The following is a 27,271-nucleotide window of genomic DNA, read 5'->3' on the forward strand; positions in this document are numbered from 1 at the left end:
GCTGGGTGCTACTACCCTCCATTTGACAGTCTCTCAAAAGATGTGCTGATCTTCTTGTCTGTTTCCTATTTATCTATCTTTTGTATTGTTTGGTCAGTATAGCTGTCTAAATTTACTGAACACACGTTGGGGATTATTATATTATTATTACTGTCATTATCCTTACTATGGTATTTAACTGCTTACTATGTGTCAACCACTGTTCTACATACAAGTTAATCAGGTTGGACACAGTCCCTGTCCCATATGGGGCTCACAATCTAAGTAGGAAGGAGTAGGATTCAGTCCCCCTTTTACAGCTGAGGAACTGAGGCACAGAGAAGTTAAGTGACCTGCCCAAGGTTACACTACAGACATGCGGCAGAGCCGGGATTAGAACCCTGGTCCTGTGCCTCCCAGGCCTGAGTTCTTTTCACTAAGCCATGCTTCTTCCTGATCTCATAAGAAGATAAGAAGTTGTGAACCACTGCAATTACAGGTTCGACTATGTTAAATCCTGGTCCCAGAGTGGGGTGATATGGCTCTGAACCACATATTTCTTCCTCCCTCACACTGGAGACCACAGTTCTCTCCCACAGTACTACGGGGAAGAGAGAGAAGTCTCAACTGACCCATGGCAACAGAGCGTAGAAAAGATAAGCCTAGAGACCTCTCTTTCAAATAATCCTAACCATTTTCTAGCCAGCGAAAGTATTTAATGAATAATTAAGCGCTTACTGTTTGTCAGGCACTGAGCTAGTGCTGAGATTGATACCATGTACTCAAACTGGACTTAGGCCCTGTTTCACATTGCCCCCATGAATGCAGTAACTACCTGCTGACCTGGGGATGGAAGCAAACAAAATGCAACTCAGATGACTCAAGGTGCTGGTGCATGTACGTTCAGCTGGGATTCTCTCTAGTCAGAGCTTGCTGGATTCACCCACAAACTAAACCCGAACCCAGGTTTACAATAGTTTCCCCCCTCACAACTTGACTATTTGTTGACAAAGCGGAACACCTCTGGGGAAACTGAACACTATTTACATTGAACTGTAATTGGAGAAAAAGTGCTTGCAGGTAGAAAGTCTTTCTGGGGCCAGGGGAGGGAGGGGAGAATGGTTTTGTGTCTCCAATTACTGAGACACACTTTAGCTGGGGAGACTAAGTGAAAGTGTTTAACAAATAACAAAAAAAAACCCATGGATACAATACACAACGGGCTATCTTCTCTTGAAATTCATGTTTACTTAAAACAGTAACTTCTGTAACATTCGCTCATTGCCTTTCCTTACCTCTTGTGTTGATTTTTGTATGAACGTGGAGTTGGGGATCGCTTGAAACCATGCATGGCCACCAAGGATAGGTTCCCACTTTAGACCAGACCAGATCACCAACCTGATACTTCACACCAGTGGTCACTTCCGTGGGAAGCGAAGGTAAGTGCTGCTGGGTCTAAAGGAAAAAACACGAAAGCTTGTCAACACAGACTGGGTGCACAGCATTAAGAAAAATTAGTCCGGTTCATGTCTGCACAGGCATTAAAGAGAAATTTCCACTCAAAAATTCCAGCTTTGGCCCAACTCTGCACAGGGCCAATCCAATGCTGACTGCCAATCTGCTATTAGTGAGAAGCGCATGATGTTTCTGAAGCCACAATTCTCTAGTTTTGCCACCAAGCCTGACTCACGACCCCAACATCACTTTATCTGCATGATTAATAAACATTGGGGAGGAGGGGTTCCTAGCTTGGCCCAAATGTGCTGTCCTGGGTGGCATCAGGACTGCCCCCAGTGTCCAGATACTGGTGGGAGGCTGAACGTGAGGAAACTAAAGCTGTCAGTAATCCTGGGGAGGAGCTGTCGTTCAGACAGATTCCTGATGCAACCAGAAAGAATGCACCAGACCACAATCTCATGGAAAAAATACCCTTGCCTGCACAAACTCAACCTCCTGCTTCTCAGCCCTTGCAGGCCTGAATTGTAACACAAAGTTATTGGGTCAAACACCCATCATACTTACTAGACAGTTTTTTGTACAGTCATTTCTGCTATGATACGTTATTTGTGTTTTTCAAAAACCTTGAGTTACAGGAAAATTGCAGTACAGTAAGCTCCTTGTGGGCAGGCAACATGTCTTCAAATCTGTAATATTGTACTTTCCCAAGCGTTTAGCACAATGCTTTGCACACAGTAAGCATTCAATGAATATAATTGATATATTAACCACTGATTCAATGGGAATTAATGGACTGTGGACATTGACAGGCATTTACCAATAAAAATTCCTATATTATGTCCACCACAAGCAACATACTTGCCACTTGGTTATTTTTCTGTTTTAAATACCATAAAGTTGCAAAAACACAAAGACACGAAGTCCTCTACTGTATTACACAGTAAGGTCGAGGCAGAGGCTGGGAAGCATAGCAGCATTCCACCTTGACTGAATCCAAGCACTGTGCAAAATCACTATCTCCTACATCAACACTACCTGCAGTCTCTGTTACACTCAGAACTTAACTGTGTTATGAGAAAGATGTTCCCTAATATTTCATGTTATATCCAAATCAGAATGAAAACACACTTTATAGCAGAAATGGTTGTGCTATTAAGATGCAGGCAAAATCTGTGAAATATTTTCAGCCTATTAGATTGAGTTTGTGCCAACAGGGCCAATGTGAGATTTTTACTTTAATGGGAATTTGACTGTTGTTCCCAAGACCCAACACAAGCAAGGGAGAGGAGAAAGTGACCATACAGAAATTCTCTTTTGCTTCTGCAGTAAATTTTAAAACTCCCACATGTGACCGATGAAAGATGGTCAAGAATTTTTAATTTAGAGCAGAATTCCAAAGAGCAGAAAAATCTAACAAAAATATCTACCTCTTAAGCTAACTCCAAACATATTTGAATATTACTGCTGAAACTAGCTAAGCAACTGTAATGTGCTTCCCGAAATTTTAAGCTTACAAATACTTTGGTACTAGTGGTTTATACTGAGTGCCCTTTCAATGCAGTGTACATAAAGTATTTTTTTTTTACTTTTAAAAGCACAATTTTCTATAAGTAAAGTCTCAAATATGCTTTTTTCCACATTATGTACTAACCGAAGTTTCCTCCAGTATCAAATCGTCTCCTGGTTTTTCTGATAGCATGCTGAGCCTCTCATTTGGTTTCTAAGAGACGGGTGATAAAAACAATAAAAATAAAAGTAAATAGGATAAATGGTAGTGAATTAAATTTTCCTTAAATATTCATACCCAGAAAGAATGGCGGAAATTGATTATCTAAAATATAAACAGAAAATTGCAAACTGGAAAACAGGATGGAACCTGAAAACATCCTCTCAGTTGCATATGATGCTGGGCAGGCTTGAATTTTTTTTTATTTTCCATCCTGAAACCCTTTTCACCCTTAAACTTTCCCCTTCTGGTCAATTACACTCCAGGCTGGAAACCAATCTCAAATTTACCTTTAAAATGGAACTTATTTTGGCAATTTAAAACAAGCTTTTCTCATGAACAGGTCCCAGAACTCTTGAAATTACTCGTTCAACTTATATGTAAGACCTCTGTGAACTTGTTAAACAAACTGCAGTTTACAAAATCTCTCGAATACTGACCCTGAACCTGAGTTAACAATGACATACACAAACAGTCTCTTCTTGTAAAAGCAGTGCAACAAACCCAAAAATCAAGTTTCTCTTGGTCACAGTCATCATAGAGGGCATAAAAACAAGGGCCATCAAATGTTTCTCTTACTAAAGTTAACGGATATTCAGCCCAGTAGGAAAGACTTTGCAAACACCCTGTACCAAAAAACCCCTCAAAACCATCCATTTTTCAGATTATTTTTGCTCAGCAATTTTCTTTCAATTTAACAGTTTACCTCTAGTTAATACAAAATAAAGGTTTTCAAAAACACATTCTTCATTGAAATATTTTCCTTGGGTTTTTTTTTTCCTAAGTGCATCAAGACTTCTACCATTTCAATCAATCGTATTTACTGAGAACATACTATGTGCAGAGCATTGCACTAAGCATTTGGGAGAGTTCACTATAACATAGATGGTAGATACATTCTCTGCCCACAATGTGCTTACAGTCTGGAGAGGGAGACCAACATAATATAAATAAATCCCTCCATCCCACAGCACTAATACATGACTGTCTACTTGTTTGGTTGTTTGTCTCCCCACTTTTAGATGGTGGGCCCGTTGTTGGGTAGGGGTTGTCTCCATTTGTTCCCGAATTGTACTTTCCAAGTGCTCAGTACAGTTTTCTGCACACAGTAAGCACTCAATAAATACGACTGAATGAATGAATGAATAAAATTATGGACATATACATAAGTGTGGTGGGGCTGAGGGAGGGGGTGAAAAAAGGGTGCAAATCCAAGTACATGGGTGATGAAGAAGGTAGTGGGAGAAAAGGAAATGAGGGACAAGTTGGGGAAGGCCTCTTAGAGGAGATGTCCCTTCAAAAAAGCTTTGAAGGTGGACAGCATAATCGTCTGTCAGATATGAAGAGGGAGAGCATTTTAGGCCAGAGGCAGTATTTGGGTGAGTGGTCGAAGGCGAGAGAGATGAGACTGAGGTACAATGAGTAGGGTGGTGTTAGAGGAGCAAAGTGTGCGGGATGGGTTGTAGTAGGAAATCAGGAAGGTAAGGTAAGGTGACATGACTGGATAGCAACTGCTTGAAATTGGATTGAGAAAGAGATCAGTAATTTGTGAGCCTAAGAAAGTATGCTAGAGACAACTAAACACTTGACTTTCATTCTGTTTAACTATCCACTGTAGGTTAATGTTCCAAAAGTTAGTTTTTGACTGACAGCATCCCACTGAAAAAGTATATCTGTTGACAGGTTTGGTTCAGCCTGGTAAAAGCTCTAACAACATTTCCCAGCTTCCAAAGGTAAAGCCAAACCAGTCGGCCTGTGTCACTAAATCCTGTCAGTTCTACCTTCACATCTCTAGAATCTGCCCCTTCGTCTCCATCCAAATTAGAATCATGCTGGCCCAAGCACTTATATCCCAATTTAAAACATGAGTCTCTTCGTTGACCTCCCAGCCTCCTGTCCTCTCCCCTCTCTGGTCCATGCTTCACTCTGCTGCCCAGATCATTTTTCTAAAAAAATTCAGTCCACACCTCCACACTCCCCAAAAACTTTCAGAAACCCCTTAGATCAGCTTCAAGGCACTCAATCAGCTCTCCCTCTCCTACCTTAGCTCACTCATCTCCTAGTATAACCCAGCTCACACACTTAGCTCTGTTAATGCCAACCTACTTACTGTACCTTGAACTCCTCTATCTCTCCACTGGACCCTCGCTCATGCCCTCCCTCTGGCCTAGAACTCTTTCCCTCTTCAAATCTGACAGGGTACCACTCTGCCCATCTTCAAAGCCCTACTAAAATCATATCTCCTTCAAAAGCCCTTCCCTGACTAACCCTTCATTTCCCCACCCTGTTCACCAACCCCATCACTCACACTCTTCAGTATGTACCCTTAAGTACTTTGATGTCCCATCCCAGCCCCACAGCACTAATGTACATAAACTTATACTGTCCCATTGCCCCTATCTGTAATGTATTTTAATGTCCATTTCCTCCTTTAGACAGTAAGCTCCTTGTGGGCAAGGATCCCATCAATCAACTCTATTGATGTCCTCACAGATTTTTCACTCTTAGCCGCCAATGCAAGTCTCTCATTTTATATGAAAAAAGTAATTAAAAACATATTTTCGACAGCTGAAGGTAGGGTCAAAGAATAAGGTAAATCATAAGAAGAAATCAGTATTTAACAAATTTATATCCTGTAGCAGGGAAGCAAAAGTTTGCATATCAAAGGTGACAAAAGGAAATCTAGTCACAAATCAATTAATAGTATTTACAGAGCACTTAATGGTCCACAGATCACTGTACTTAGCTTGTGGGAGAGTATAATTCACTCCTGTATATATATCCTCTACCAGCTCTTAGTACATATTCTTCACGGAGTAAGCTCTGAAAAATACAATTACTAGACGACTACTACTACAATAGAGTTAGTAGACATGAGCCCTGCCCATGGTAGGGTATGGTAGTAGTATGGTACTACTATGGTATACTATGGTGCTCTCCCAAGGGTTAAGTATAGTGCCCTGCCCACACAGTAAGTGCTCAACAAATGCAACTGACATTGATAGTAAGTAAAGGATAGTGAATGCCTTTACTAAAGAGAAGCAGAATCCATCTAAAGGGAAAAGGCATTAGTAAGAAGGTTGTCAAACTTAGCTTTGGTTTTCAGAGTTAAATTCACCTCCTTTACTCACACTATATATTGGAGGACATAAAATATTCTAATTTTTGATGACTTGTTTTCTCTCAAAAGATGCTAAAATAGAAGATAAATGGCTAAATACTAAAGATTTTCCCTTGGAATTGGCATGATGCTAAACAACATGTTTAGAATTTTGTCAGCTTCTCCAGGAAAGGACTTCTATTATATCGCTTCATCAACAGGCAAAAGAATGTATAATTTTGTAGCCACATTAAATTGCAGTGCTAAATGTTGCCTTCATTGCTGGATCATTTCTAAAATTAAGACTTTCATTAAAAACTGACAGCTTCATTAGGCCTATGTGGATTAAATCTGGCAGAATTTCAAACTCTTAATTAATAATCAACTACATAATCTTCAAATGCTGAAAGCAACAATATATTCTCTAGAGAACCAAAAAGCAGCTTTGAAGTACCTTTTACATTTTAGGCAAACACAAATTTTAGGAGGATTTAAAATCTCATGAGTCTCCTTTAGGTTGGATGAGTGGGTACAAGCTGTCTAATCTTTCTCCAAACCTGCAAAGACTAAGTCAATATGAAGCTATAACTTAAATGACAAGTCCACTTGAGTGCTCTGAAGGAGACCCACTTCTTAAAAAGAGACCACACTTGGATGCCTGAGACATTTCATTTGACGATAGGAAAAAAAACCGGAAGGAAAAATTCTACATGTGCTTGACTTCATGCACAAAAATTAGAAGTCGTTTTGAGAAACATGTACCTTCCAGAGTCACCTCAGATCTCTTGTCTGGACACAATTTTCACTGCAGAAAGGTTACACTTAACAGGTCTGTCTTAGCCAAATTATGGTGGTAATGGAAGAAATTACTGATATACAAAAATTCTCAGTAAAATATAGAGAAATATAAGATGGTGGATTTACTACAAAAGGAAATTTAACATATTTTATCTGAGATTAACTTTTAAAAATCAGATTCCAATTGGATTTCAAAAAGATAATGACGATGATTAGGATAATGATGATCAGTAAATCAACAGGATTGACTGAGCACCTACTATATGCAGAATTTATAATATATGCCCTTGGGAGGGAGCAAAAGACCCGACAAATCCTCAAACCCGACAAATCCTCAAAGCGTTTATAGTCTTACAGAAAACGATTGACCTTTCTCCCTCTAGACTGTAAGCTCAGTGCGAGCAAGGAATGTGTCTATCAATTCTGTTCTACTGCACTCTGCCTAGTGCTTAGTACAGTGCTCTGCACACAGTAAGCAATAAATCAAGTCAGGAAGCAGTGTGGCCTTGTGGATAAGCCCTGGGAGTCAGAAGATCTGGGTTCTAATCCCGCCTCTGCTACTTGCTCTTGTTTGCTGTGTGACCTTGAACAAGTCACTTAACTTCTCTGTGCCAGTCTCCTCAACTGCAAAATGGGTATTCAAAATCTGTTCTCCTTCCTACTTAGACTGGGAGCCCCATATGGGATAGGAAATATATTTCACCTGATTAACTATCTAACCTGCAGCTTACAACAGTGCTGGACCAAATAGTAAGCACTTAAATACCACTAAAAAAACACCACTGGTTGACTGATTACACTTAGGAGGAAAAAGATGGAGGAGTGAATAAATAAGTGCTTAAGTAGTAACATAAATCAACAAGTACATTAGCATTAAGAGTGGCTGTGATAATCAGCCTACTCTGCATTAAGTGTCTACTATATGCAGAGCCCTGAGCTAAGCAGTTGGGAATAAACAATACCAGTAGAAGATAGTCCTTACCCTGAGGAACTGAGGACTGTATCCATACCACAGGAACTAAACAGATCAAATAGATTCCATAGGTAACAACAAAATTAGCAAGATGTGAAGGCAAAAGTGAATAGAATAAACCAAATGAAGGGAGCAGGAATTTCAGGGAAAGGGAAGAACATGAATGTAAGTCAGCCAGTAGAGTCAAGAGTAAGATACTGCTAGGTTAGCTTGGTAGGAGTGAAGAATGGAAGCTGGAGAGCACAAATAGAGGACCGCCACAAAAAGGGGAAAGAATGAGGCAGCTGGTGGAGAGCCTTGAATCTGAAGGCTTGGTGCAGATCTGAATAGCCATTGGAGGCTTTTGAGAAGGGGAGTAAAATGTTCTTAATGGAATTTTAGGAAGATGATCCATATGTAGTTGGAGAGGGAGGAATAAGCTTGTTGTGGGCAGGCAATGTGTCTACCAACTCTGTTGTTTGTACTCTCCCAAACAGTACAGTGCTCTGCACACAGCAAGCGCTCAGTAAATACGACTGGTTGATTGAGGGCCTGAGCCAGGTGTAGAATGATAATAGTAATTGTTCAGTGCTTCCTCTGTGCCAAGTACTGTACAAAACGCTGGGATGCTTACAAGATATGACATGGTCCCTGTCCCGCATGGGGCTCACAATCTAAGAGGGAGAGAAAAGAAGCATTTAATCCCCATTTTACAGATGAGGAAACTGAGGCACAGAGAATTTACATGGTTTATCCAAGGTCATGCAGCAAGGAAGTGGCAGAGCCAGAATTGGAATGCAGCTCCTCTGACTCCCAAGCCTGTGCTCCTTCTACTAAGTCATGAGGTGAGGATCCAAAAAATATTGTGGAGGAAAGTCTGTCAGGATTTAAAGACAGACTGAATAAGGGAAATGAAAGAGAGAAAGGAGAAAAAGTTGACCCCACAGCTTCATTAACTGGGCAGATGGTAGTGTTGATGACAGTGATAGGAAAGGCAATAAAAGGAGTAGGTCTAGGAGGGAAGGTGAAGAGTCCAGTTTTTGCCATCTTGAGTTTAGAGTGCTGGAACATCACCTACTTGTCTATGTCAGGAAGAAATATGAGACTGCTGGGAGAGTGGAGAGGTCAGGACTTGTGAGGTAAATTTGGGAGTCATCCATGTGGAGGTCATAGTTAAAGCCACATGAGCAAGTGAGCTCCCCTAGTGAATGACTGTACAGTGAAAAGGGTAAAGGACCTCAAAACAGAACCTTTTCAGGACAGCCACAGTAAGGTGAAAGCGGAAAATATACAATAAAGGAAGCTAAGAAACAACCAGGGGAACACCAAGTCAAGAAAACCAAGGCTAGAGAGAATGCCAAAAGAAGGAAGTGTCAAAGACAGCCAAGAGTCAAGGAGGTACAGGACTGATAGAGCCTGTATTATTATTTTTTTTGGATGGGACTTGTTAAGCACTATGTGCCAGACACAGTACAAGTGCTGGGTTGATAAATAGGTTGATAAATACAAGCTAATCAGGCTGGACTTAGTCCCTGTCCCATATGAGCTCAAAGTCTAAGTCAGAGGCAGGATTTCATCCCCATTTTTACAGATGAGGTAACTGAGGCACAGGGAAGTTGAGTGACTTGCCCAAAAATACACAGAAGACAAGTGTGGAGCTGGAATTAGAACCCAGGTCCTCTGACTCCTGGACCCATGCTCTTTCCACTAGGTCACATTGCTTGCCTTGACAAAAATGATAAAATGCTAACACAATAACAAATACTATCAAGCAAGGTTTCTCAAGCTTTTCATCTGCAAGTCCTCCTTGAAGTGTGCTTGCTCCAAAACGTCCCTCCAAAATAAATACATAAACAAAATATGATTAAGTTGATCCCCTTTGGGGTCATTATAGCAGGTTTTAAATGGCAGGGAGTGTAGACAGAGGCCCCAGGAAGCAGAAGAGACTAACTCTCCACAATGATATAGCCCATGTAAACTCTAGAGAAGCAGTGCAGGCTAGTAGAATTAGAACTGGGTTTTCATCCTGGCTCTGCCACCTGTCCATGGTATCTTGGCAAGTCACTTCACCTTTTCTCTATGCCTCAGTTTCCTCACCTGTAAAATTGAGGATTTAATACCCTCTTCTCCCTTCTCTTCAAACTGGGAGCCCCAAGGGGGAGAGGGCCTGTAACCAACCTATCTTGTATATAACTCAGCACATGGTATGGTGCTCCGCACAAAATACACACTAACAAACCATTCATCTTCTAAAGAGCTGCTTAGAGCTCTGTAGCACCTGTCTACAAGCACCCTCTCTTGAAACTCTCACAAACTCTTAGAGGTCCGAACAACTGTTTGAGAAAACTGTTCTAGATAAAGAAATAATGGAGCAGTGGTTCTCAAACTGCAATTCATAGAGGAGTAGTGTGGCCTGGTAGATAGTCCTGGGCTGGGAGTCAGAAGGTTCGGGGTTCTAATCCCCAGCTCGGCCACTTGTCTGCTGCGTGACTTGGCACGTACATTATTTCTCGGTGCTTCAGTTACCTCATCTGTAAATTGGGGATTGAGACTGTGAGCCCTCTGAAGAACAGGGACTGGGTCCAACCTGATTAGCTTGAATCTACCCCAGGCTTAGTACAGTGCCTGGCATATAGTAAGAGCTTAACAAATATTTTTTAAAAAAGAATATTGATTTAAACTGGACATCTCTGTATAGTGAATCCATCAGGCCTCACATTCAATCTTGAGAAGCAGCATGGCTTAGTGGAAAGAGCATGGGCTTGGGAGTCAGAGGCCATGGGCTCTAATCCCGCTCTGCCACTTGTCAGCTGTGTGACTTCGGGCAAGTCACTTAACTTCTCTGTGCCTCAGTTACCTCATCTGTAAAATAGGGATTAAGGCTAAGAGCCCCATGTGGGACAACCTGATTACCTTGTATCTATCCTGGTGCTTAGAACAGTGCTTGGCACATAGTAAGCGCTTAACAAATACCATCATCATTATTATTATCTACTTGATTTTTCAGTCTGCCTCTACCAACAAAGTAATTAGAGCACATCAAGGAGAAGACTGTTTCAAACAATAACAAAACAGGCTTCCTGAGACCAAACTGCAAACTGCACTCTGACCAAATTAATGATTAAAGAATGGTTTTGTAATGAAGACAGTCTACATCATCTTCCTATCTATCGTATTCTCCCAAGTGCTAATACAGTACTCTGAACACAGCAAGTGCTCAATAAAAACACTGATTGATATCTGGAGGCACGAATACTGTTATAAGGTTCTGCAAAGTAGTACTTCTGTTGCATTTTTGAGTTGGAAATGCCCGGTTGTGCCTTGTGGAGACCAGCTATTTTTGCTTCTTCACATTGTACTTTCTTGTACAGGCGTCCAGGCCAACCAGGAAGGATGAGTAATTGACAGATGGCTACCCAGAGATGTGGGTAACTTTCGCATGCCCCCTCTGACGATGCTGCCAGCCTGCCTTTAGCCCCCTAGGCTGGCATCAGTGGAGAGGACAGGACAAAGTATAGAAAAGCCTGAAATGCTCATTGATGTCAGGTGGGCAGGCAGATTTAGGATCTTGGCACAAGCCTGGAAATGAAGAACTCTACTTACCTACCTAATGAATGTTTAGGTTCAGGACTGTAGAACTGCTAATGCTATGTTGGCTCTTGACATTAGACTTGTCCCTTGTGGAACACTTCTGAAGCCGTATTTTCCACAGAAATGTACCTCCACAAACATGCTCGCCACAAGTACCACAACAGAACACTGCTTGGCACATAATAAGCGCTTAACAAATACCATCATTATTATTATTTAATAAGAGGCATAAACATCCCTTCTAGCTCTTAATTACATCCAACTCCTTTGCTCCCTACTTTGGGGCAACAATTTTATCGACTTTCGGTATGACAGATAAAACTGGATGTCTTCTCATTTGCTAAACCTCTAAAACAAGCAGACTATTTCAACAAGTGACTGAGCTAAACAAATTCCGATTTTGTTGGGAGCACACACATAAACAGAGCACCACTTCTGCTTTCCCTAACTACTGAAGTGGAAAGAATATGATGAGGAAAAATGATTTTATGTGCAGAGTCTGATTATTTCTCTCACTGGGGTCAATGTTATGAGACAATCATGGAAAACTAAGGAACTAAGAGTGAATGTCACTCGGAGGGAATTGACAACAATTATAATCTTTACTTCAGAGAAATGAAAAAAATTTTGCATTTACCAACCAAAAGAATGCTTCTCATAAAAACAAAAGGTAAGGTAACAAAGGTGGTAATAATACTAATAATAGTGATGTTTATTAAGTGCTTACTATTTTCCAGGCACTAAACTAAGCGCTGGGGTGGATACAAGCAAATTAGGCTGGACACAGGTAACAGAGCGAAGGCGAAATAAAAAAATTATCCTGGTTTACTTCTGGTATCAAACAAGGATGCTATCCAATGCACAAATACAAGACAGTGTCTCCCATTATTGAACACTGGCCTCTTTACGATTCAAATCCCATCAAAGAAACACTAATTTTGCACAGCAAATGCACAAATCCCAACTCTTGTTCTGGGTCAGTCTTAGGGGCATGCACATTTTTATTAATATAACAAAATGAACAATGGAAACCAAAGAAATCAGTTTAGTAAAATGAATTTCAAGTTGCCCTTGTTATTTGTTAACAGAATAGAAAGGTGAAAGATTATCCATTTAAAACTTTCAGTGAAATGTATTCTGTGGAATCAAAATTGATGCTTTTAGAAATTAAGCCCTCCATTCCTGCAGGTTTGTTTTATGCCCAAGACACGTTAATGATGAAAGCTTAAACACATAGATGAAGCCCACCTCGAATATATTTCAAACCGCAGAGGCAAACTATGAGTTGGTCTAAAACAACAAAACCCCCCAGCGTAATTAGTCATCTATTTTTTGACTTTCAATCTCAATTTGAATAATCTAGTTGGTTCGATGATTTTAAGGACAGTCCAAATTAACAAGGTTGTTTACAAGAAGTTGCCTAGCAGCAAGAGCTTTACATCACATGGGTTTTTTTTTCCAATAATGTTTCACATTAGAGCACATTCCAAAGAAACCAATGATCAGCCAGCCAGAATTCTTGAAGAGCCAGAAGAGTAAAAGGTCTGAAGGCCTCCCAGTGAATTCAAAAACACTACAGAAAGTTTTTTCCACTTACATTTTGCTCCTCTGGTTCTAATTTGGAATTTTGTGTGACTTGCGCTCTTCTGACCTAGAAGAGTCATGCTTGTTACTTTTTTCCTCTTTTCTTTCCTGCCTTCATGTTTTGTCTTTGCGTACTCACTTGCCTGTACTTCATTTAAAAGGTCTCCACAGAGGGAGGATTCAAACAATTCCCTGCCGTTCTGGATCGTTTTGGTGATTTTTAATTTAATTTCTGGTGAACCAGTCTTCTTTGGAATCAACCGTTTGTGGTATCGGAGGAGGTGGCGGCTGTGGAGGGGAAGGTTTTTCCAGAACTTCATGTGGTCTTGTGTTTGAAATTTCTGTTATGATAATAGTCAGTGGGACTAAAGTTTCTAACTGCACCAAAAGCCATTGGCTGAACCATTGGGATACTGACTGTACGCCTGATATTTCGTTTGAGGTTCGTACATGTTGATTGGGGGTGGGTAGCCATTTGTGAGCGGTGGGAGGTCCTCGGTGGTTGGTGTTGGATACTGAAAGCCTTGCTGTAGGCCAGTTTCATACGGTGTCTGGCCACCATCTTCCACTATGTCACTGCTGTTATCAAAGGCATCCTCCTGGCGGATATTGGCTGAGTCAATGAGTTGAGGTGGTTGCTGAATTGTGTTTCCCATGATCCCTTGCATGAAAGAGAAAGAGAAATCCATTGTTCTGCTCCAGCATCCTTAACTTTCCCTTTCTCTCATAGGCCTAAAAGGAAAGTGCAAAGGAAAAAAGGGAATTAGTAAGAATGCAAGTTGAGGATCAAAGCAATTGCAAGAAAAAAATAAAACTTAAATCTTCTGAGCATGACTCACACCCTCACTGGACCCAGCCACCACCCCAAAATTTCCTTGCAGGCAGCCAGAAATACTCTGACATTGGCCTGCTTATCTTTAATCTTATGTGCACCTATTCCCACTATTTCCAGAACACTTCTGCAAGATATCTGCAACAAAGCTTTATCCTCCCTCCGGGAAGAGCTCATCAATTCAACCATACCCGCCTGCCTTGCTTAGTCAGGTATTTCCACCATTCCCGGTTTGTGCAGGAGTATGTATCAAAAGTGCAGAGCATGCATATAAGTTTGCACGTGTGTGCGCTCTCTCTCTGCCTCCCTCCCCTTCTAAATTCTTATATTTTAAAATCCCTTCAATTCCATCAGGAAAGCCTTTCCATACAGAGGGGCCCAGGGGGTACCCTGATTACAGGTTAATTTAGTTATACAGGAAGCATCCATCATTATTTCATTGGGTTTTGAATCCATTTGGCTCAAACCAAAAGATGAGAGCCTTAATGAGCTTTGCAAAAAAGCCTAGACACAGACTTTGGTAATAATGAAAATATTTTGCACTATCCTCTTAGATATTTCAGAATAGAAATCTACCACTTATTATATCTTCTTTCATTCGGGAAGTCAGTCCTTCCTAAATTCCTGATAGCACTTTATCTGGAAACGCTATCTGAAGGCCTTCATGACTGTCCCTATTGACAGTGCTCTCAGCAGGGAGTTTTGGATATACGCATTTGCACCCAAATAATGAATAAATTAATCCTGGCTGTCTCAAACGTTTTCTCTAAGATGGATCCCCGTACTGAGAACGAGTCTCCACGGAGACAATTTTAAATGCTGGAAAGATCTAGTATCCAATCTGTGGTAATAAGAAAGCAACAGTCCTAAATTTTCTGCCCTAATCTTATTCCTGTACATTATGGCAAAGAAGAAAACTCTTTACTAATCAGGAGTGTTCCTTTTTTTTTTTTTAAATGACGGTGAAAGAATAGCAAATGGCTGCTACTCATTCCACTCCAGCAAATGGGGAAAACCAGTTTGAACTTGATTGAATAGAAACACTAAGAATAAAATCGTATGAGTACACATGGGATTGTCAACTAAGCAGCCAAGTCTGTAGGGAGAAGGTTTGGTATGGACTCCATTTATTTTTCATATGGAAAGCTATACTTTTGCTGCTAATCGTTGTCCTGTGCTCAAGTGAGTAAATGAAAATTTTAGGAAAAAGCATCCACTGCTGAAAAATTGAAATTACTCCTCTAGGACTCCTCAAACAAATGTACACGCCACGTTAGGGCAAAAGGAATAAAAAAGGAACATCCTTATTTCAGTAATAAAAGAGGCACTGTTCAACTGGGATTCACGAGTCTTTTAAGTAGGTACAAGTTTCAGACTGAGTTCAATTCTGACATCTAATAAGTTGTAACGTGTGATCTTGATTTCCCAACTGTCACAAGAAAAATCATCTTCCAGATTTCTCTCCTAAATTATATGCTGCAGGGCTGATCCCGCTGGACATCTTTCATCTGTAGGAGAAATTACACCTCGAATGTTTTGGTTTGGTGACAGGACAGCACCTAAAGAAGTTTTGGGTATTCCCTGTGGCAAAGGCCACCACGCCCCCCACCCCCCCCAACCAAAACAACGCTTTAATTTGCTTCATATTAGAAAAGGTCATGGGGCGCATTTCCTCCTTTCCCTCTGGCTCTTATTAGAGAAGCAGCGTGGCTCAGTGGAAAGAGCACGCGCTTAGGAGTCAGAGGTCATGGGTTCTAATCCCAGCTCCGCCACGTGTCAGCTGTGTGACTTTGGACAAGACAACTTCTCTGGGCCTCAGTTACCTCATCTGTAAAATGGGGATTAAGACTGAGCCTCACGTGGGACAACCTGATTACCGTGTTTACCCCAGCTCTTAGAATAGTTCTCGGCATATATACCAACATTATTATTATTATTAGAAGCAGAAACCTAGACAATGGGCACAGGGAGGTAAAGGAATGATTTTCTTTCCATAGCTTTAAAGAAAAAAACAGCAACTTCATCATTAACCCCGCCAATTTTTCTTTCACATTTTATCACAAATAAACACGTAGAATAAGACCCTTGCTTCCCTTAAGGCTTGAACCTTAGGGCTAATAGTCCTCAAGCTGTAGAGAACTGCTTTTTCCTCCAACCCTCTAAGACATGCTTCTCAGAAAACTTGTAAGAAAGAGTGATACTGTCTTCCCTAACTCCTGGCTAGGGATCGACATGCCAAATCAATTTCATTTAAAACATGCTAAACTTGAAGAAATAATTTATCCTTGCCATTTATATCAAAGTGGAGGAAATGAGGCATTTTTTAAACTCCCCTACTTTAGGTTATACTGCTGTGGGAAGAATTGGTTTGGAGGGGTTTTTTTTTGAGCAAATGGGAAACTCCAAACAATTCTCCAAGAAGATGGGGTAAGAAGACTACAATTTTAATTCGATACCACAAGGGCAAAGTACAGCTACTAGACAGTAAGGAACACACTAATTTACATATTCACAACATTTATATGGTGCAATAAGTACTAAACACAAAAACACTACATAAAGAAGGCTCTATCTGCCTTCTGAACAATACCAACAACCTATCATGACCATCACTCTTTTTCCAACCCATTCCAGAGGAGCACTATTCATTCAATACAGAGGATGCCCACATCTAAAATGACTACAATGCAATAGTTCTCCTCAACACAACTACCATTTTGCTCTCCAGTACTCCCTTCAGGAAGGTATTGCATTATTATTCGGCATCCTGTTATTAATGCAAGATATATTTAGTAGGTCTTATCAAGAGCATAAAAGCGCATAATTATTTTAATGATTTTGGAGGATATCTATTTCTGTGCTAGGAAAAGAAAAAGAGAGAACACAACAAAATTAATTTCACCCCAATATAAACGGATAGTTCTGTTGATGACCAGCTAGATCTTCACCAAATGCTTTGCTAAAATTCCTGTTTCTGTGTAAAGAGCTTGGTACTTAGTGCTTAGTTTAGTACTGTATCTTAAAGAAGCTCTGAAATGTATAATGTCATGCAGCAAAACATGGTAGCTGCAAAAAGACGCTGCAGCTATACAGCGCATCGCACCCAATGGGCACTCAAATACTACTGATATTACTAGAAATCAAAACATTTATTAAATGCTTACTGTTGCAGAGCACTGAACTTGACACTGGAAAGAACACAAGGGTGGCAATTAGGCAAGGTTTTTTGACCTTTAAGGAGCATGCGATTTAAGAACATAATTGGGGGGAAAAGGGTCTGGTGACGGGCACATGAAGAAAGCTGAAATGACAAAGCACCAAAACAACATAAAACAAGAACAGACCAAATAAACCAAAAAACAACAGGGAGGACTCTCACTGATTAGGAGCTTTAGGGCATGATGGGGAGAGGTGGGGAATCCATCAACCATATTTACTGAGCACTTACTGTGTGCAGAGCACTAAACTAGCTCTTGAGAGAGTATAATATAACAGAGCTGACAGATATGTTCCCAGTTCACAAGGCAGTCTAGAGGGGGACATTAAAATAAATTATGACTATAATAAAAACAATGATAATAATGGCATTTAAACACTTACTATGTACTAAGTGCTGGGACAGATACAAGATAATCAGATCCCACATAGGGTTTCCAGTCTAAAAAGGAGGGAGAACAGGCACAGAATCCCCATTCTGCAGATGAGGGAACTGAAGCACAGAGGAAGTGAAGTGACTTGTCCAAGGTCACACAGCAGCTAAGTAGTGGAGCTGATATTAGAACCCAGGTCCTTTCTTTTTTTAATGGCATTTGTTAAGTGCTTACTATGTGACAGGCACTGTACTAAGTACTGGAGTAGAATCAAGCTAATTCGGGTAATTCCCATTTTACAGATGAGGTAACGGAGGCACAGAGAAATTAAGTGACTTGCCCAAGGTCTCACAGCAGATATGTGGCACATCAGGGATTAGAACCTAAGTACTTCTGATTCTGAGGCCTGCATTCTATCCACTAGGCCACACTGCTTCCTGTGTGTATTTGCATAAGTACATTCATAAGGATATGTATGGCAGTGTTGAGGGGAAGAACCAAGAGGTTCTGTACTTTGCAGAGTCCTTCTCTTCTGGTCCTCTTCAGGTCTCTGAGGGGGGCACCTATCAGCCCAGACTGTGGGGGTGGGGGGAAGTAAAGGGCTGAGAAGGAGAAGGTGGAAGGATCAGAGTGAGAGCAAGAAGCAGCAAAAAGGAGCAGGCAATGGAAGTTGCTAAATTGGAAACAGACCTATAGGGATATTTACCCCTCCCCCTGCCCCATAACCCATCTGAAATTTTTTTAATGCCTGTTCCACTCAGGTCTGTAAGCTCCTTGTGAGCAAGGATTGTATCTACCTTCTCTGCTGTGTTGTACTCTCCCAAACACTTAATACAGTGTTCTGCACACAGTGCTCAACAGATACCACTGATTGATATGTGAAAGAATCAGGATAAAATATGAAAAACTCATACCCTGCATAATCAAAAACACTTTATGTAATCAAGAACATTTCATTCATGTGATGCTCTTTTAACAAAAGACAAGGCAATTGGATTAGAAATATATAAGTATCAGGAAAAGTGCCAAAGCACCCATAGGAGACAGACAGTAGTAGTTCTCAAAGCAGATCTTCATTTTCGGGGGGAGGTGGGGGGAGTCCTCAAAATATTAGTCAGCCATTTTAAGCTATTTCCACCACACTACCTATGGATGAAAATATTTTTAAAATACAATACTCCTGTTCAAAATTGATATTATCTGGGAATCATTTTAAAATATGTATCTGTTTATACATTTGAGTTACTGGAAGCTCTGATGCAGAAATAGCTGCTAACTCAAACAACCTGCAGAGGTCCCATCCTCCACTCTGTGTTGACTATGAACTTGGCTGTGTACCCCTTATGCACATTGATACTTACAATACTTACATAAATAACTGTAAACTCCACTATGTCTCCTATCCATAAATTTATTTTCATCTCTGCCTCCCCATATTAACTGTACACTCCTTGTGGGCAGGGATTGCATCTACCATCCCTGTTGAATTGTACTTGCCTACAAATTGATATGCAAAATTCAGGTCTTCTTAATTTTACCCAGCTAGCTTCTTTGAACACACAATCACGCTTGCACATTAAAAATAACTAAATCAACCCAAAATAATATGGATTTCCCCTCTCTGGGCACACCAGATTCCCTACTAACCATTCTGGGCTTTTGCTCCTCCTCACTGAAAGCTCACTGTGGTCAGGGAACGAGCCTACCAACTCTGTTATATTGTTATACTGTCCTCTCTCAAGCATTTAGTACAGTACTCTCCACACAGTAAATGCTCCATAAATACGAATGATTTTAAAATATATTCACATGCCTGTGTCCAGGCAGTTCTCAAATTCTTGAGTTTTTTCCCTGTCATATACGTAACATTAATCTAATAAAAGACCATTTTTAGCTACTAGATCACACCAGTATTCGGTCTCCAACGATGTAGAATGAATGCATGAAGAAACTATTTAACAGTTGCACTCTTCATGGTTAGGAATGTACATCCTAACTTTCCCTCTGGTAATCCACGATGGACCTCACCTCCTAACTTTGATAAATTTGAATCTAATGGAATTTTCATGCAGCATAACCTCCTGTGGCAACCACTTTCAAGTTTATGAGCATGCCTTTTGTTGGCCTGAAACCGATCACATTCATCATCATCATCAGTGGCATTTATTGAGCATTTACTGTGTGCAGAGCAGTGTACTAAGTGCTTTGGAGAATAAATTTAAACTTCAAAAGTTGCCATTGTCCTGGTATTGAAGGTCTTTCTGTGTTCACCCTGTCCACACCCTTCACAAATAATAATAATATTTGTTAAGCACTTACTATATGCCAACCACTGTACTAAGCGCTGCAGTACATACAGGCTAATCAAGTCTCACATGGGGCTCAAAGAATAAATAGGACGTAGAACAGGTATTGAGTCCCCATTCCGCAGATGAGAGAATTGAGTCACAGAGAAGTTAAGTGACTCGCCCAAGGTCACAGAGCAGGTATTCAGTGGAGCAGGGATTAGAATCCAGGTCCTCTAACTCCCAGGCCCGAGTTCTTTCTATTAGGCCATCCTGCTTCCTTAATTTTACAATCTTAATTCATAATTGCTCTTACCTTTTGTCTTCCTAGAATAAACAGCCCAAATCATTCCAGTCTATCCTCTTATGACAATTTTTCTGGATAATTATAATTACAATATTTGTTAAGCACTTACTATGCGCCAAGCATTGTACTAAGTGCTGATCATCAAGATGCCTGAACATCTTTAGTGGCCCAGCTCCAGGTCTATTCCATCCTTCTGAAGATCTAGCTATTAGAACTGCATTTGGGATTCCAGGTGTGGATGAAGTCTGGTCCTAAACAGTGGCAAAATTATGTCTCACTTTTTTAATCCCTGCCTGATGAAAGTTCTCATCTCCTATTTGTGTAGAGAAAAGCTGTTCAAATAGAGGAGAGTGTTTGTCAAGTGCTAACAATGTGCCAAGGACTAAAATAAACCCTGGGATGGACACAGTTGTGGGACAATCCTTGTCCCACAGTATAAAGGGGAAGGAAAATAGATACTGTACTCCCATTTTACAGATGAGGAAAACAGAGGCCCAGAGAGAGTAAGTGATTTATCCAGGTCCCACAATAGGCAAAGGGCAGCCTAGCATTAGAACTAGAACCCCATGACTCCCAGGCTCAGGTTCCTTTCACTAGGCAACCTTGTCTAGGCTTCAAAAATAACCTTGACGTATAGAGCATGAGAAACTGTTCATGTTGGTATTTATTTCTGACCTTTTATATTGCCACTTCCCAGGTAACAATCTACCCAGGTTTATATTAAATTACTGGGTAATGGGAACACGCTTGGTTATACCTCCAATTTCCCAATCAATAAGCCCTTTCCAATCTGTTGACTTGTAATATTTGTACCTGATTTGTTTAAAGCCTTGGGAACCCATAAAATGGCTGTGATTGACCACGTATGACACTAATAGCATCCTGAGAGTACACACACCTTAACTCTGCAACATTTCAAATTGAATGCAAATAAATCAACTAAAAACAAAATTAGCATTTATAGTCACTTCCCAGTGACAAAAGCACCCAGGGGAATACTCTACCTTGATTTTACAATTGGTGCCAAACAGTACACGTTTAGATAAGACAATAACAATGCAATCTACCAGCTTCTCAAGGTAAACGGTGAGAGAATGCTTCAGAGTCTATAACTCATGAAATGTAATGAATCATGAATGGAAAGAGGGGGGAAAAAGGATTAAATGCATCTGAGACCATTACTTTATGAGTTTTTCTTTTAACAACACACTTAAAAGCACATTTTCAGGATAAAAGTAACTTAAAATGACCAGTCTCTATGGAGTTCATTTAATTTGTATAAAACTGACGAACAGGAGAATTCCCATCACAAAATAAAATACAGTCCAAAGAAGAAGAGTGGTCAGCCTCTGCACTGGGATGAATAACAGAGCCAGATGCTCCTTTATTTGGGCTGGTGCAGAAGCATCTCTCAACGTTTATCATAAATCCATGGCCTGCGAGTTTCCATAGTAACGCGAGTGGAGTGCCTGCAGTGCTCACGGAATACATGCCAGTCTGCAGTAATGAGCCAGTTAAACTGGTCCTGGAAAATTCAAGGTTCTCTCTCTTTTGCAGAGTTCTGCAGGAACGCCACAAAAATATTGAAACGGCATGAGGTGTCTGAAAGTTGCCGTTATTTTAAACGGTAAAAATTCTTCTGAAAAGCGGTACAATATATAAAAGAAACACCGGTTAAGCACCATTCAATTCAAGGTGTCAGAGAATTCTCCAGTGAATGTTTCCTTGTTATGTTCCGATTCGACTGACTTAACCTCTTCACAGATCTCCCTGCCTTCAGTCTCTCTCCTCTCCAGTCCATACTTCACTCTGCTGCCCAGGTCATTTTTCTAAAACACATTCTTGCCGGTCTACCCACTCCTCAAAAACCTGCAATAGTTGCCCATTCGTCTCCACATGAAGCAGAAACTCCTGACCATCGGCTTTAAAGCACTCAATCAGCTCTTTCCCTCCTTTTGATCCTTGCTCCTCTCCCACCAATAATAACTGTTATATTTGGTATGCGCTTACTATTTGTCAAGCGCTGGGGTAGATTCAAGCAAATTAGACTGGACAGTGCCTGTCCCACATCGGCTATCAGTCCTAATCCCCATTTTACAGATTAGGTAATTGAGGCCCAGAGAAGTGAAGTGACTTGCCCAAGGTCACCCAGGAGACACGTGACAGAGCCGGGATGAGAACCCAGGTCCTTCCGACTCCCAGGCCCGAGCTCTACCCGCTAGGCCACGCTGTTTCTCTGCAACCCAGCTCCCACACTCTGCTCCTCACAAGACAACCTACTCATTGTAGCTCACTCTCATCTCTCGCCGCCACCCTCTTGCTCACATCCTCCCTTCCACTTGGCACTCCCTCCTTCACATCTGGCAAACCACTGCTCTCCCCATCTTCAAAGCCCATCTGAAATCACACCTCCCCCAGGAAGCCTTCCTTAACTAACCTCTCATCTCTCCCATCCTAACCACCCCCACTCCACCACTGCCACTTCAGCAATTTCTATCACCTAAGCGATCGAGTACTCACTCACCACCCCCAAAGCCCTCATGTAAAGATTTTTAACCTCTGTTACTGTTCACCGGCTGTATGCTGCTTGAGGGCACATCCACTAGTTTACTGTATAAGTAGCACTCTTCCTCAGAGTGAGCACTCAAATAGTCTTGATTGATTGTTTTCATATCATTACTCTCTGAATTGACCACTTCCATTTAAAGGATCCAAAAAAAAAAAAAAAACCCCAAAACTGAATGAAACAGAAATCCACTCCTGGGTCTTAACAGAAAACGGACCAAATTAAAAGAAACAGGGCATACGGCCCCTTCCAGAAAGATGTACGCCCAGAAAAACAAAACATAACACCTGCTTCTAAGAACTTGACCACGCCTCTGCAGCACCAAAAAGGAAATGAAAAGCAATGTTTGCCTTTTATTCACTATAGCCTGGTTTAACGATAGCATCTAGAGCCAGCAGACAGGCCTTATTAAACAAAAGAAAATAACCATACTGGGTACAGAAACCGAGCAACTCAGTATCAGCCTTCAAACAAAATGGATTGGGTAGGAAAATTTTAACTAGCGATATCAAAAGAGAGCTAAAAAAAAAATAGGTGTGGGATTTGCAGTTGTTTGTCTCTGAATTCTATTGTTCTTAAAGGAAAATACAGCCTATAGAATTACAACACAAGATCTTATCTACAAAGATAGATTTTAAAACAGCACACAAACCTCACTATATAGGTACTGCTACACCAGATTAGCTTTCAAAACACGGTTATTTACAAATAAATTATTCCTGATCGAAAAACTGACAATTCCCTTTTGGAATCAGTTTGCAAATACTCAAATTCAATTCTAAGCCTTCCCAGGCTTGAAGGCTCTTATGCAATTTTAACCTTTTGGCAACTAGCATAGTTTGGAAATCTCACTTGTCGCCTTTGTTTTAAGGCCTAAGAAACTTGATTAATGTATGGTTAGAATCACTTCTCCAAGATAGAGCTGTTCCAACTTGTGAAACTCATAAGGCAGTAGGTGCCAATTGTTTATAGTTTTAATATATTTTTGGTTAGATTCTTTTCAGGGCTTCTTAAGGTTTGTAGTTTTTAGACTGAAGTCTTGGGGACTTTTTGCATTAAGTTAACCTTGCATTTTGATTAGAAATAAAATCAAGGACTAATTCTTATCACAGATAAAGATTACCAACTGTATTTTCCCCACCCAAAATTAAGTAATTTTCTAGATGGGCATATCTGGGTTTCTAGCAGTTTTAAAGGTACTTTCCTAATGAAGTTCTTTTGAAGAGAACTCTAGGTTGCTGACTAATTTCTAGATTAAGCTGGAAAGTTTACTCACTCTTTTTATTTTACACATTACCCAGGAGACACTATGCTTAAAAAGTTTATATCAGTTTTACTGAGCTATTCATTGTGGTTTGAAAGTATATTCCCATTTTCTGATGGCCACTGACAATTTGCATAAACACTGATGTGGTCTGTTAACCCCGGGAGCAGATAACAGACTTAGGATAAAACAGAAACTGTCTATTTAGATCAGTACTTATCATGTGAATCTTAACCTATTTTAACTGAAACATATCACTTCCTCTACTCCAATTCTCTCCTTGACCCCTCTGGACTGCAAGCTTGTTGTGGGCAGGGAATCTGTTATACTGTCATACTGTACTCGCCTAAGTGTTCGGTATCGTGGTCTGCACAGAGTAAGCGCTCAATAAATACGATTTACTGACTCCCTCCCACCTGAATTCTGTCCTCTCCTCTTCATGGAAACTGCCATCTCCAAGGTCACCAATGAACTCCTCCTTGCCAGATCCAAAAGGAGAAGAAGTGTGGCTTAGTGGATGGAGCACTGGCCTGGGAGTCAGAAGGTCCTGACTTCAAATCGCAGCTCTGCCACTTGTCTGCTGTGTGACCTAGGGTGAGTCAATTTCTCTGTTCCTCAGTTATCTCATCTGTAAAAAGGGGATTAAGACTGTGAGCCACATATGGGACAGGGACTGTGTCCAACCTGATTAACTTGTGCCTTCCCCAGTGCTTAGAACAGTGTCTGGTGCATAGTAACTATTTAACAAATATCATAATATATAAAATCCAACTGACTTTATCCTAATCCTTCTAGGCCTCTTGGCTGCCTTGGACATTGTGCAGCAACCCCTTCTCCTGAAGACACTATCTAAGCTAGGTTTCACTGCCACTCTCTTCTCCAATTCTTTTATCTGGCTGCTCCTTCTCGGTCTCTTTAGTCAACTTCTCCTCTGCCTCCTGCTCTCTCTATAAAGGGGGGCCTTCAATACTTAGTTGCATTTACATCCATTCCCTTGGAGAATTCAATCGCTCCCACCACATCAACTACCATCTGGGCGGATGACTCCCAAATCTACATCTCCAGCTCTGACTACTCTCCTCAGCAGCCTCACAGTTCCTCCTGCCTTCAAGACACCTCTTCTTGGATGTCCTGCCAACATTTCATATTTAAAATGTCCAAAACAAAACTCCTCATCTGCCTGGTCAAGCCCTGTCCTTCCACTGACTTTCCCATCACTTTAGACAACCCTCCCTGTCCCACAACTCCCAACTTTGGCAGACCATAAACTCGTTGTGGGGCAGGGAATATGTCTGTTTATTCTGGTAATGTACTCTCCCAAGTGCTTATTCCAGTGCTCTGCAAACAGTAAGCGCTCAATAAATGTGACTGAATGAATGAATCCCTGACTTACCTTGTTCAACCCAAATATTTAGTCCTTCACCAAATCCTGTGGGTCTTTCCTTCCCAGTATCTCTAGAATTCACCCCTTCCTCTCCACCCAAAAATGCTACCTTGCTGGTCCAAGCACTTATTTCCCACCTCAATTACAACATCAGCCGCTTCACTGACCTCCCTGCACTCAGCCTCCCCTCCTCCGGTCCATACATCGCTGTGACCCATATCACTTTTTTAAAAAACTGTTTTACACAGAAATCACCACTTGTAAGAAATCTCCAGTGATTGCCAATCCATCTCCAAGTGAAACAGAATATCTTCACTGTTGACTTTAAGGCACTCAATCAGCCCTCCCCTTCCTAACTCTAGGAAAAGCAGCATGGCCTAATGGAAAAAGCACAGGCCCAGAAGACAGAGGACCTGGGTTCTAATTCTGGTTCCTCCATTTTCCTACTCTGTGACTTTGGACAAGTCATTTAACTTCTCTGTGCCTCAGTTTCTCCTTGTGTAAACTGGGGCTTCATTATCTATTCTCCCTCCTACTTTGTCTGTGAGACCCATGTGGAATGGGGACTACATCCAACCTGATTATCTTGTATCTATCCCAGTGCCAAGGTCAGAGTTTGGTATATAGTAAGCACTTAATACCACAATTTTTTTATTACCAATTCCATTCTTCTCCCATTATAACCCAGCTCCCAGACTTCACTCTCTTAAAACCAACCAATTTACTATGCTTTGATCTCATCTTTCACTGTCAACACCTTGTTCACATCTTCCCCTCCTGCCTGTGACTTCCTCCCCAGTCATATCCAACAGACCACCACTCTCCCCATCTTTCAAGGCCTACTGAAATCATATCTCCCTCCAAAAGCCTTAGCTGGCTAACCCCTCATCTCCCTATCATACTCTCCCTTCTTTCTGCATCACCTATACACTTGAGCCTGCACTCCAGGAAGTACTCTGATACTCACCCACCCCCACAAAGCATTAAGCTACATAACCTCTTACACTCTGCTGCTTCCCCTATCTGCAATTTATTGTAAATTACTTAAGGGCAAGAATGGGTTTTACCAACTCTATTGGTTTATACTCTCCCAAGTGCTTAGGATAATGCTCTATACACCCTAAACGCTCAATAAATACCACTGACTGATGAAAGGTACCTAAAAATAATGTTTATCAGCAAATGGGGAAGGAAAGGGTAACACAAATGATAAAAATAGATGAAAATACAAACAGTAACAATGTACCACTTGACTCTCTTAAATGAGAATAGAATATAAATAACAAACAGGCAGCATTCTCATAGACAACAATGCTCATCTATTCAATATAAAACTGAGTAGTTTGATTCACTCTAAAAACGCTCTCTAAAAGAGGTCAGAGGCACTTTTTCCCACCCTGAAAGTTCACTTATAAGGACACACAGGTTCTGTAGACACAGACTGGTTTTTAAAATGACAGTGTTGTATGTTATATATTGATCATATGGACCTTCTTGCCAGAATGATATGAGGTATACAGAAGATCTCACACTGGTTCACTCAGCATTAACAGTAGTGGTTTTCTTACACATTCTTGTCAAAATCACCCTCTGAAATTTCCAAAGTTACCCTGGCATCCAATTTTCTCACCAGTCTGCCCAATCTTGCAAGTATTTAAGAAACTGAACAAATATAAGTAGCATTCTTTGCTAGCTACTCATCACTGTGACTACTACCTTTAAGAAGCAGTGTGACCTAGAGGATAAAGCACAGGCTTGGGAGTCAGAAGGACCTAGGTTCTAATTCTGCCTCTGTCACTTGTCTGTTGTGTGACTTTGGGCAAGTCACTTAACTTTTCTGTGCCTCAGTTATCTT

At 40.9% G+C, this 27,271-nt stretch overlaps 1 protein-coding gene across 1 annotated transcript in view; it reads right to left on the reverse strand.

Annotated features, from left to right (window-relative positions):
- NSD3 (nuclear receptor binding SET domain protein 3) overlaps positions 1 to 24,466 on the reverse strand; it is a 76,009-nt gene extending 51,543 nt beyond the window's left edge. The window contains 9 exon segments of the mRNA XM_029066415.2: positions 1,275 to 1,434; positions 3,089 to 3,157; positions 13,202 to 13,224; positions 13,227 to 13,277; positions 13,280 to 13,445; positions 13,447 to 13,533; positions 13,535 to 13,576; positions 13,578 to 13,920; positions 24,449 to 24,466. Coding sequence (XP_028922248.1) covers positions 1,275 to 1,434; positions 3,089 to 3,157; positions 13,202 to 13,224; positions 13,227 to 13,277; positions 13,280 to 13,445; positions 13,447 to 13,533; positions 13,535 to 13,576; positions 13,578 to 13,877 — 898 coding nt within the window. The 5' untranslated portion in view covers positions 13,878 to 13,920; positions 24,449 to 24,466.
- Between the last annotated feature and the right edge of the window lie 2,805 nt (positions 24,467 to 27,271).

Source organism: Ornithorhynchus anatinus, chromosome 5, assembly GCF_004115215.2.
Source record: "Ornithorhynchus anatinus isolate Pmale09 chromosome 5, mOrnAna1.pri.v4, whole genome shotgun sequence".
Classification (NCBI taxonomy): domain Eukaryota; kingdom Metazoa; phylum Chordata; class Mammalia; order Monotremata; family Ornithorhynchidae; genus Ornithorhynchus; species Ornithorhynchus anatinus.